The 12,708-nt window shown below is 44.5% G+C and overlaps 1 protein-coding gene across 3 annotated transcripts in view; it reads left to right on the forward strand.

Annotated features, from left to right (window-relative positions):
- The window catches only part of KY (kyphoscoliosis peptidase), a 38,856-nt gene that overhangs the window by 12,039 nt on the left and 14,109 nt on the right, over positions 1-12,708 (forward strand). For 2 of the 3 annotated variants that reach the window (XM_044292379.1, XM_044292381.1), the window contains exons 3-7: positions 958-1,032; positions 5,946-6,017; positions 7,136-7,218; positions 11,383-11,491; positions 11,800-11,917. In XM_044292379.1, coding sequence (XP_044148314.1) covers positions 958-1,032; positions 5,946-6,017; positions 7,136-7,218; positions 11,383-11,491; positions 11,800-11,917 — 457 coding nt within the window. The remainder of the gene's footprint in view (positions 1-957; positions 1,033-5,945; positions 6,018-7,135; positions 7,219-11,382; positions 11,492-11,799; positions 11,918-12,708) is intronic. The other variant, XM_044292380.1, reaches the window with a different exon arrangement.

A 12,708-nucleotide genomic window follows, 5' to 3' on the forward strand; every position in this document is an offset into this window, starting at 1 on the left:
TGTCCGTTCCCTGTATGTTCACCGGAAGCCAAAGCAGGGGGCCTGTGTCTGCGGAAATCCACCACCAGCTCCTTGGTTTTGCCAGAGTTGATCTGGAGCTGGTTCCACTGACACCAGTCCACAAAATCCTGTGTCCCCTGTCTGTACTCTGAGTCATCCTCATCTGTGATAAGGCCGACTTTGGCAGAGTCATCAAAGAATTTCTGTAGGTGGCAGCCTGGGAAGTTGATGGAGTAGTCTGCAGTGTAGAGTTGCAGATCAGCTTGTCAGAGACACAACCCTGAGATTTAAAAAACTGTGGGCATTCTGTGAGGTAGTCAAGTATCCAATGTGACATGGCGTGGTCCACTCCTGCTATCTCCAGGAGCCAATACAATAATGTATTTAGTGTCACAGTGGATGCTCTTCCTTGATCTACCCATATTACCTGCTTTATTAAGGCTGTCAAGATGATGGAAACCTTGGTTTCAATCCCAAAAGAGCTAATTCAAATTTATAGTCCATTGGTCACCATTTGGATCCATCCTACAATGGATCAGGCACTGCTTTATTGCCTTCACTATAAGTGGAAGCATAGAAGCCATGATTCCAGTGTAAATATGACATTACCTACATTATTTCACCATAGCTAACCATTCCTTACAACAGTTTGTGTATCACTGGACTTCACCATTCGCTCTGGCATAAAAGGCACTGATATTGTAGACTAATGTCAATAGGCAACAATGGCACACCTTGCCCAGAAGGTCTGTGTTTCCTTCAAGCTAGTTGTAAGGATTGTACTGATAGAAATGTTCAACATCTTGGCCATGATTTTTCAAACAGGCCTGTAGATACCCAACATGGTCACTTCCAGCAAACTCAGGCACCTGTAGCAAAACTATGCACATTGCATAATTGCTCTAAGTTTTCATGTTCAGATGCATTAATATGTGAATGTTTTAAATTTTGCATAAGGAAGTCAAGTTCGAGTAGAAATTCATCCCAAAAATAGCCAGCCACAGCTCTTCAGCAGGCCATCAGTGCCTAAAGGTAAGTGGCTGTATTTTACACTTTGGAGTTGCTAGAATTTTTTTTGTAAATGCACAGGGGGATTCTTTTGTTACCTAGAATCATTTATAACGGTATATCACTGATGGATTTCAACCTTTATGTGATGGCTTCTTTTTATATAGTCCTTATTCTCCAATCCTAGGGAGACCCATTAAATGGTTATTCCCATCTTAGACATTGATGGCATATCTCCAGAATATGCCATCAATGCAAAATGGGTGCAGGTCCCACCTCTGGGACTTTCTCCTACCTCCAGAATGGTCTCCCAGAAGTGAAGGAGAGTGTATTGAGCAAGCATGGCCACCCTTTGTTCTGGGAGTTCTCAAAATAGCCAAGTGGTGGCTTGACTATTTCCAGCAGTCTCAAAGCAATGAATGGAGAGGCCACCATGTCTGCACGGTGCACTCTTCATTTACTGCTCGGGGACTTCTGAAAATAGCAGATGAGCTCTTCACTTTGAGGGAACTGTTCTGGAGATAGGAGCGGGTCTCATAGTTGGGATTTACTTGTACCCCTGTGGGCCAGTTGGAGCCTGATTGTCAATGTCTATTTAGTCACGACCACAAGTGTGTATATCAAACTCAATATTTTATGTTATTTTAGCTTGATATCCCTGTCTCCTTAGTTTATAAAACCCACATGTTGTCCATTCTGCTACTGTGGAGCACTTGGTTAGTGGGGGGCCAGACCAAGTTGGTTCCACCTCCTTTTTTACTGAGTGGCAAGAACATATGCAGGAGTTCTCTCTCAAGAGGAACTTTATTTTTGCAAACTAGAGGGTGGGCAAGGATACAGAGAGGGAAATAAACACCCAGCATCACTACAAGGGATCCATTTTGATGCTTGCTATGTGGCCCCTTCTATTTTCTGAAAGACACTGGCTACATGATGGTCCTCAGCTGGTCCTCTTTTCTCCACTAATGTAACTATAAGGCCTCCTGCACACAACCATATATTCGGTCTGCATCCAATCCACATTTTTTGCAGAACTAATACGGACCCATTCATTTCAATGGCTCCACAAAAAATGAGGACTACACATTGTGTGTTGTCCACATCCAAATGTCCATTCCACGGTCCCAATTTTTTTAAGAACATGTCCTATACTTGTCTGTTTTGCAGACAAGGATAGGACATTGTTACAGAAGTTATAGGGCTTCTGTCACCCCACTAAAGTCATTTTTTGGGGGGGCTAGTTAAATTCCTTATACTGCGATATATGAAAATATAATGGTGTTACTTACTTTCCTTCAGCAGTTTCTTATAAAAACGAACTTTTATAATATGTAAATTAGGTCTCTACCAGCAAGTAGGGCGTTTACTTGCTGGTAGCCTCCGCAAAAAACCGCCCCCTCGTCGTGTTGATTGACAGGGCCAGCCGCGATCTCCTCCTCCGGCCGGCCCTGTCAGCATTTCAAAAATCACGCGCCTGTGTTCATTCGGTGCAGGCGCTCTGAGATGAGGAGGCTCGCCTACTCAGAACTCCCTCAGTGCGCCTGCGCCGATGACATCACCGAAAGAGAAGACGTCATCGGCGCAGGCGTCGCTCTTAGAATCACTGCACACTTCACTTATTTGGGCAGTCACAGGGCCAAAACTGAACAAATAACTCAAGTGTAAACTCAGCCTTACAAGTCGATGTTAGCGTCAAGAAGAAGGGCACTCCTTTTACACTGTCGTCAGCTGATTCCACATAGATGTCTACAGAACCTGTTTTATTAAACGCTTATAGAAGTAGAGCCCCCGACAGAGTGAAGAGGGTGGCAGCAGTAAGTTTGTGTTGACGTCACTGATTATTTTGCCCTTCCTCTGATCCGTCAGAACAATAACCCACAAAAAATGGATCCTGTCTGTGGAGCATCTGCCTTCACTAGGTCAGCATTTGGTCAGTAATCCATCAGTATTGCTAATGCCAAAATAACAGGAGTGGATTCAAAACAGTGAATGGAATATTTGCATGTCTTCTGTGTTTTGTACCCACTCCTGCTTTTGGCTTCCAAATCACAAGCCAATTCTGATGGGACTATAAAGGCCTTAAAGCTTCTACACAGACAGGATCCGTTGTGCGTCTCATTTTTCCTTCCTTCTGACAGATCAGAAGAAGGGTCAAGTAAATGGTGATGTCAGCCAGGTCAAAAGGCAAAATAGGAGCCCAATCATGAAGTGGTGAGGGTGGGAACAGCATGAGCCCTATGACATAGAGGTGTGTTGAAAGCAGCATGAGGAGACCACAGAGTGGCCCAATGACAGAGTCTGGAGGTGGCAGCAGCATCAGGAGGAGGTCACAGAGTGGCAAAGTGACATGGTGTGGAGGTGGCAGCAGCATGAGGAGGCCACAGAGTGACGAGGTGACATAATGTGGAGGTGGCAGCACCAGAAGACCACAGAGTGGCAAGGTGACATAGTGTGGTGGTGGCAGCAGCATGAGGAGGCCACAGAGTGGTAAGGTGACATAGTGTGGAGGTGGCAGCAGCATCAAAAGACCACAGAGTGGCAAGGTGACATAGTGTGGAAGTGGCAGCAGCATGAGGAGACCACAGAGTGGCAAATTGATATAGTGTGGAGGTGGCAGCAGCATGAGGAGACCACAGTGTTAAGGTGACATAGTGTGGAGGTGGTAACAGCATGAAAAGGCCACAGATTGGCAAGGTGACATAGTATGGAGGTGGGTGGCAATACCATTACCCGCTGAAGATGGTGGATGAAAGAAAACAAATCAGATGTGTGGCATCAGACGGATGGCAGCATCAGAATAGTAGCTGAGGCAGGTAGCCAGAAGAAACCGGTCTCTTTTGTCAATGTGTTGGTGTGGCATTATGGATGATCTAGTCTGATGCATCAGGCATTGGAGGGTGGAAATCCTGGCTGATCCACGCCTGATTCGTCTTGACAAAGGTCAGTCTCTCCACATTTTGGGTGGACAGGAGAGTTATTCTTGGGATAACTATGGCCCCCACCGCACTAAACACCTGCTCTGATGCCACACTACTAGCTGGGCAGGACAGCTTTTCCAGGGCAACATCAGCTAGTTGCGGTCACAAATCCAGTTTGGCTGCCCAGTAGTCCAGTGGATCTTCAATGACGGCTGGCAGGGTGCACTCCAAGTATGCCACCACTTGCTGGTTCAGGTTCTGCTCTATGTCTAGCTGCTGGTGAATAGTTTCTTCATTATGCTGCTGCTGATAGAGCTGGTACTGCTCCTGCCACCCCTCCCCAGCAGCCATGGCAGTGGAACGTGAGTGCAGAGGGCCCCCGGTCAGACCTGCGAGAGGATGGACGATGGCGCAGATAGGCAGTGGCCAACTGACTACATAGGATGTCTCTATAGTAGTTCAGTTTGTCCTCCCTCTGAGCGGGTGTAAAGAAGGACCGGTAGTCATTTTGGACCGGTAGCAAGGGTCCAACAAGGTGGAGAGCCAGAAGTCATCCCTCTGCCGAATGGTGACAATTCGGCTGTCACTACGCAAGCGAGCATGTATCGGGCCATTTCGGAGGGACTCCCTGCCTCCATCTCCACTGCATACTGCCATGGTGTGTCTGGGTCCTCTGCCTCATCGCCCTGTAGCTCTTCTGCCTGCTCCTCCTTTCCTTTCACTGGTGTAGAAAATCACTGCATACTTCACTTATTTGGGAAGTCACGGGGCCAAAACTGAACAAATAAGTGTAAACTCACCTCCTCCGGCTTCTTAACAAGAAACTGCCACAACGCAGAGTAGGTGATTTTACCCCCAACACTACGTACTGACTGACTGCTACCACCGCTGCCTCCGTGAACCCGTGCACCGCTACTTCCCATGCAGGTAGGCTCCTGCGAAGCGGGTGGTCTACCCCTGGCATGTTTGGCTACCGACCTCCCACTGCTGCTACCCTGTTGACTCCCCGCCACGCTAGCAACTTGCTGGCTCTGCCACTGGCTCAGGGGCAAGATGACACCCTCTTCTCCCGATGATGATGAAGCCCCTTCTTCACCCAGCTCACAAGTGCGATCAGCTACATCATCATTATCGAGTACTGTCTGCATATCACTGATGTCCTCCTCAACCGTCTCTGGGTCAGGAGCCTGACTGCTCGCAACACCAGCTCCCACGCCACTCTCTTCATCACTACTTGCCCGTCTACCAGAGAAAGCGACGGATGTCTCCTCCAGATCTTGGCTGAGCAGTAGCTGCTGACTGTCCTCTAGTAGCTCGCCCTCACTGAAAATTGGAGCCGAGCCTACGGCATATAATACTTATTGTGCTAAGGGACCTGAAAATGACAGAGGAAGGTTCAGGACAGGTGGGGGAACAGGGCCTGTTCCCAGGCCATGCCAACTAAGCGTCGTGTCAGAGGAACACCCGTCTCTTGGTTGGGGGTGTCTGATGTCACTTGGGACAAAGTGGATGACTGAGTCAACCATTCAAAAACCACTGGGTTGCTGGTCAAGACACTACCGCTAGATGACACCGGGAGCTCAGGCCTCTCGCTGCGACCCCTGCTGCCACGTTCCCTTACTCTGCTGCGACCTGTGCCTGCACCAGAAACATTTAGCCCTCTGCCACTCCCCTGTGCAGGGCCTGGCACTTCTCTGTCTGACATACTGTTAGATCAAATAAATAAATAGGAAATAAAAACACCCCAAAAAAGTCTGTCATTTTCTCACTTCACCACACAACGGAAAATACTTTTTGCGCCACTAATACGCGGAAAAAGAGGCTTTAGAACATATAACTGCACCACTGAACGGCAAATATATTTTTCCTTTTTCCGCTAATACACGCCACAAAAGGCTTTAGAACAGATAACTGCACCGCTGAGCGGCAAATATAGCTGCCAGCATGCTAAGGTGTCAAGGTTATATGAGAGTCATAAGGGATCCTACTAGAACACACTGTATGTTCTGTATCTTGCAGATGCGACAGTTTCTACCTGGAATGGCAGCAGATGGGAGCAGGTGTCACAGCCTAGTGCCAAAGACTTCTATGGTAAGATGGACATTTAAACAGAACTGAAGTCAATAAAACGTGCATATACTTATGTACAACTGTATAAGAAACATATTAGGAAAGTGTATAAATCAATGGAAAAAAAGTTTGAGATTAAACATTACTAGATTTATAAGGTCTGCATACAAATAAAAAGCTCTTATCCAGTTTGCAGCAACATCCTTTAAAAGTGATCTTTTCTAAAAGGATCTGTTATTTTGTAATGTATTTCTTTTATCTTTATTGCTCCTATCTCCTGTCCTGTTTAAAGGGGTTGTCCAGGTTCAGAGCTGAACCTGGACATACCTCCATTTTCACCCAGGCAGCCCCCCTGACATGAGCATCGGAGCAGTTCATGCTCCGATGCTCTCCTTTGCCCTGCGCTAAATTGCACAGGGCAAAGGCATTTTTCTGAGTTCCGGTGACGTACCGGGGCTCTCTATGGGGCTGACAGGAAGCCCGGTGACGTCACCGGCACTGATGGGCGGGATTTGGCTCTGCCCTAGCCAGTAAAACGGCTAGGGCAGAGCTAAAGCCCGCCCCTCAGAGCCGGTGACGTCACCGAACACACCGCTGGGTGGAAGTTACCGCCCGGCAGTGTGTTATTGAAAACACAAGAGCCTGTGCCCTGCGCGATCTAGCGCAGGGCACGGGAGCGCATCGGAGCATGAGATGCTCCAATGCTAGGCTCAGGGGGGCTGCCGGGGTGAAAATAAGGGTATGTCCGGGTTCAGCTCTGAACCCGGACAACCCCTTTAAGGAGAGAGAGAGATCAGACTTACAGACACACAGGAGGCTCCTGTGATCTTCAGAAGCAGTGTAGAAGCAGTTGTTTTATTAGGCTCAGGAGCTCAGCTAGCTCGGATATGCCACCACTTCCTCTCTGCTGTCTTCCGAGTCTTTATTACCAGGGACAGGTCTTGCCTGACAACAAGCAGTGGACTACAACTTAGGTGGGAGTGAGAACCCTAGTGACAATGACTTTACATTATATCTTCAGGTGGACGCAGACATATTTTTTAATGAAGTGATTTAAAAAATTTGCTAGCTACACCATTCTCTATTAAATGACATTGTGTGAAAGAACAGTGACTCTCTAAAAAATATTATCTTATTAGCTTACCCCTGGGATAAATCCTGCCTCAAGTCAATGCCTGTCAACTTGAAGAACTTTGAGAAACTGGATGCTTATGCTGTGCAGGTATGCTTTCCATGTTATTCTACTGCATTAACCCCTTGACCCATAATGCCCCCATATGCGCCTGCGGGTGTATGGAGTAGGCCTCTGCAGTGACCCTGCTCCATACACGGTGTGTGCCGGCTGTTTAATACAGCCAGCACCCGGCCGCACTGATAGCCCCCGTCATTTAACCCCTAAGGTGCCACAATTATAGCTGATCGCGGCACCTGTGAGTGAAGGCAGAGGGACGCGGTTCCCTCTGCCTTCTGATCGGACCCGCTGCAGTGAAGTTGTGGGGCTCGGATCGGTTGCCATGGCAGCCTGGATGCTTCTGAAGCGATTCGGGCCTGCCATTGCATTCTCCATACTGAGCTATGCACGAGGCACTACTCAGAATGGAGGGAGTAAAAATACTATTCACCATAATATATCTCTATTAGGGTGAATAGGAGAGGGGATTACTAGGATTTCTAGGCCCCTATAGGAGATAATAGTTATAAAAAAACAGTGAAAAAAAAGTCTAAAGAAATGTAAAAAAAAAAAAACACGAATATATTTAAAGTTTAAATTACCCCCCTTTTCCCAATTGTACATAAAAATACATAAACAATAAAAAATATAAACATATTGGGTATCACTGCGTCCGCAAATGTCTGAATATTTTTAAAGATTCCTGTGCGGTGAACACCGTAACAGTAAAGAAATGGCGATTTGCACATTTTTGGGTTATCTTGTCCCCCCAAAAAATTTAAGGGAACCTGTCATGTGGATATTTGATTATAATCTAACTAATTATATACAATCATTAACTACTAAAAAGTTCCTTAGATGTATTCACTTACTGGTGTGACAGATGGTCACCTCATAATATACACACAAAGATGCCGCATGCCACATGCTAATGAGCTGTTTCGAGTCCGGCGTGAGGTCATCGAGTCCAGCGTATATTTAATTCAGAGCTCTAGCCACTCCCCTGCCCACCTGCTGCTGATTCCTATGGAAACAAACTGTCATTCAGCAGCAGGTGGGCGGGGAGAGTCAGGAGTTCATGAATATTCATGACTCATCATTATCAGCTGGAGCTTTTCAATACAAGATGTTGGCAGATTGACTGGGTCAATTAAAGAAAGTGACCCAGCATTTTGATAAGCGAATCAGTCACTTATTTATGTTGCCCTTAGTTAGGACACCATAAAACTGGTGACAGGTTCCCTTTAAATAACTACAAAAATTGTATCAGTAAAAACTACAATTCGTTATGCAAAAAACAAGCTCTTATACAGCTCTGTAGACCGAAATATAAAAAGGTTATGGCAGTCAGAATTTAGAGATGAAAAAAAAAAATTTTTCTTACGGTTTTATTTTTTTCAAAGTAGTAAAGCAAAAATAAACTTTGTTTGGTATCGCCGCATTCGTATTGAGCCGCATAATAAGAACGTCAAGTCATTTTTAGTGCATAGTAAACGCTGTGATGTGGAATTCCGTTTTTTTCCTTCAATTTGGCCACACAAAGAGTTTTGTTCCCAAACATGGTAAATTAAATGGTGGCATTAAAAAAAATGTATCATGTCCCACAAAACATAAGCCCTCTTATAGCTATGTGAACAGAAAAAAGGAAACGTTATGGCTATTGGAACATGAGGAGGAAAAATTAAAACTGTCAAAATCAAAATAGGCCCGGTCTTTAAGGGGTTAAGGTCTGACATTGAGGAGAAAAAAATAAAAATGATATCCAAAGTTTCTTTAGAGTTCAATATCCATCATTTATGTCTGGGTTGCAAGTACCAGGATTTAAAAGTTAAGAAACTGCATTACTTGTAATTCTCTATTGCTTTTACAGGGAGTGCAGAATTATTAGGCAAATGAGTATTTTGACCACATCATCCTCTTTATGCATGTTGTCTTACTCCAAGCTGTATAGGCTCGAAAGCCTACTACCAATTAAGCATATTAGGTGATGTGCATCTCTGTAATGAGAAGGGGTGTGGTCTAATGACATCAACACCCTATATCAGGTGTGCATAATTATTAGGCAACTTCCTTTCCTTTGGCAAAATGGGTCAAAAGAAGGACTTGACAGGCTCAGAAAAGTCAAAAATAGTGAGATATCTTGCAGAGGGATGCAGCACTCTTAAAATTGCAAAGCTTCTGAAGCGTGATCATCGAACAATCAAGCGTTTCATTCAAAATAGTCAACAGGGTCGCAAGAAGCGTGTGGGAAAACCAACGCGCAAAATAACTGCCCATGAACTGAGAAAAGTCAAGCGTGCAGCTGCCAAGATGCCACTTGCCACCAGTTTGGCCATATTTCAGAGCTGCAACATCGCTGGAGTGCCCAAAAGCACAAGGTGTGCAATACTCAGAGACATGGCCAAGGTAAGAAAGGCTGAAAGACGACCACCACTGAACAAGACACACAAGCTGAAACGTCAAGACTGGGCCAAGAAATATCTCAAGACTGATTTTTCTAAGGTTTTATGGACTGATGATATGAGAGTGAGTCTTGATGGGCCAGATGGATGGGCCCGTGGCTGGATTGGTAAAGGGCAGAGAGCTCCAGTCCGACTCAGACGCCAGCAAGGTGGAGGTGGGGTACTGGTTTGGGCTGGTATCATCAAAGATGAGCTTGTGGGGCCTTTTCGGGTTGAGGATGGAGTCAAGCTCAACTCCCAGTCCTACTGCCAGTTTCTGGAAGACACCTTCTTCAAGCAGTGGTACAGGAAGAAGTCTGCATCCTTCAAGAAAAACACGATTTTCATGCAGGACAATGCTCCATCACACGCGTCCAAGTACTCCACAGCGTGGCTGGCAAGAAAGGGTATAAAAGAAGAAAATCTAATGACATGGCCTCCTTGTTCACCTGATCTGAACCCCACTGAGAACCTGTGGTCCATCATCAAATGTGAGATTTACAAGGAGGGAAAACAGTACACCTCTCTGAACAGTGTCTGGGAGGCTGTGGTTGCTGCTGCACGCAATGTTGATGGTGAACAGATCAAAACACTGACAGAATCCATGGATGGCAGGCTTTTGAGTGTCCTTGCAAAGAAAGGTGGCTATATTGGTCACTGATTTGTTTTTGTTTTGTTTTTGAATGTCAGAAATGTATATTTGTGAATGTTGAGATGTTATATTGGTTTCACTGGTAAAAATAAATAATTGAAATGGGTATATATTTGTTTTTTGTTAAGTTTCCTAATAATTATGCACAGTAATAGTCACCTGCACACACAGATATCCCCCTAAAATAGCTAAAACTAAAAACAAACTAAAAACTACTTCCAAAAATATTCAGCTTTGATATTAATGAGTTTTTTGGGTTCATTGAGAACATGGTTGTTGTTCAATAATAAAATTAATCCTCAAAAATACAACTTGCCTAATAATTCTGCACTCCCTGTATTAGCCAAATATATCCAACCAATTCAAATTTTGCAGCGTAACATGCTGCGCAGGAGGGGGGGGGGGGGGCACACGTGTGTGTATTCCTTGCTTTAGGTTCAGAGTGTACAGAGTATATTAAAGAGAATTTCCACAACCAAACATTGGTAATTTTCTTTATTTTACTTACTTAAAAACCTTCTCTGAAACTGGGAATCCCTTTTGAAATTGCCAGACCTCTACTAGATCATAAGTATGATGTGCAGTACAAGCACATAACCAGTGGTAGTCTATCAATGGCCTCGGCAGTGACCACTACATACATGACAAGTGACCATTGAGGCCAGTGAATGACCAGCATTGGTGACGTGCATGTAGAGGAGAAGGGACCTAGGCACTGGAACCTTTTTTTTTCTTTAATCCCTGCACTCTGCTCGGCCTTACAACAAGGGTTCTCAAATTTCAGAGAACCCCTTTAATTGTTCCGTTTGGTTTTGGCAGAAGTGAAGTGGTTTTTCAGAAACTTGGTACAATTGCCACAGTGTTATGGATAAAGCAAAATAACTCTTGATCACCAGTTTCTGAGAGGTGACAGTCATAAAAAAAAAAATGATTGCTGAAAAAATAATCAATTTTCTTGAATATCCTTAGGAATTACACAAAAGGCAAATGTTACAGTAACATATTTGTCCTGATATTTTAAGACAGAATTTCATTCAGTGAATTAATAAAAAAAAGATTGCACCCGTTCATGCTGCCGGTATTTGCGTCTGGCCATCTCTTATATTTTGTCTGTGTTTGCAGGTGGCTAAACCAAATACAGTGGAAGAGTTAGTACGAACACTGCTAAAGATGGCTCGAACTGACCTGGAGAAAGTCCGTGCCATCTGGATGTGGATCTGTCACCACATAGGTGAGAAGACTTTAGTGTTTTATAAAACACATGATGTATTTTTGTCACCATAATTTTTCAGACACTGTCATATACAGGGGGATCAGAAAAAGATGTATATAGACATACCTACATACTAGTTGGTTTCAGTGGGCTAGTGAAAGTCTAATTTTATTGCTGGTTCATATAGCAGCTCATATATATCATCCATGAATTCTAATAGACTAAAATATACAACATATGTATAATCACATCACATTTAGCAATATTTCAAACTAAACATATATGTTGACAGCAGAATTGTTAAATAAAGTATATATTTCATGTAGAGTATGACTTGGAGGCTCTGGAAGATAAGTCAAAGTGGTGTGGTGATCCCAATCAGATACTGCTCACAGGAAAAGGAGCTTGTGAGGGATACGCAAGCCTGTTTGAGAACATGTGCAGGTAAGAGACAGGAAAGAACCTCATAGCTTACCTGTGTCATGTTTCATATGCCAGAGAGTTTGGATGGGGTATTCCATAAATATTTGATCAATGAGAGTCCAACTCCCGGCATTCCCCCTGTCTGAGGTGGCCATACGACTCTGGTGAGTGCTACAGCCTCCTCAAAGCTACAGTAACCAAGCACTTCACTGTACTTTGCTTAGTATTGCAGCCCAGGCCCATTCACTTGAATGGGACTGCGCTGCAAATAGGCCATGTGACCAATGAATGTGACGTCACTGGCCTAGAAAGAAGCCGCAGTGCTCCTCTTTAAACAGCTGATAGGGTAGAGGGGGTCAGAACCCCACTGATCAGATATTGATGACCTATCCAGTATTAACCACTCGGAAAACCCCTTTTGAGATAAGCGAGGATTCATTAAGAATAAAATCAGTCTTCATAAGAAAACCCTCTGGTGTATGATACATATGCCTCTTAATAATCTTGGTGCATCCTCAGGAGGTCCATGTGCAAGAAAATGAAATCTATGCAAACAAGGAGCTAGAGTAGACTTTTGGTATGATGTGCTCCAGTTTTCTGGGGCACATATTAAATGTGTTAGGTCATGGAGATTCCATCCTAGGCCCATACCCTCCTTCACACACCCCATCCTGTTTACAAAAGTGAGGTTGATGAGGGTGTTGGAAATGGGGGAAGAGTCCCAAAGTATAGCGCAAAATGGGACTGTGTCAAAATTAGTGACGTGAAAACTGGGATACAACCATCATGTATTCCCCAAATAGTGCATTAAA

The sequence above is a fragment of the Bufo gargarizans genome, chromosome 4 (genome assembly GCF_014858855.1).
Source record: "Bufo gargarizans isolate SCDJY-AF-19 chromosome 4, ASM1485885v1, whole genome shotgun sequence".
In the NCBI taxonomy this organism is placed as follows: domain Eukaryota; kingdom Metazoa; phylum Chordata; class Amphibia; order Anura; family Bufonidae; genus Bufo; species Bufo gargarizans.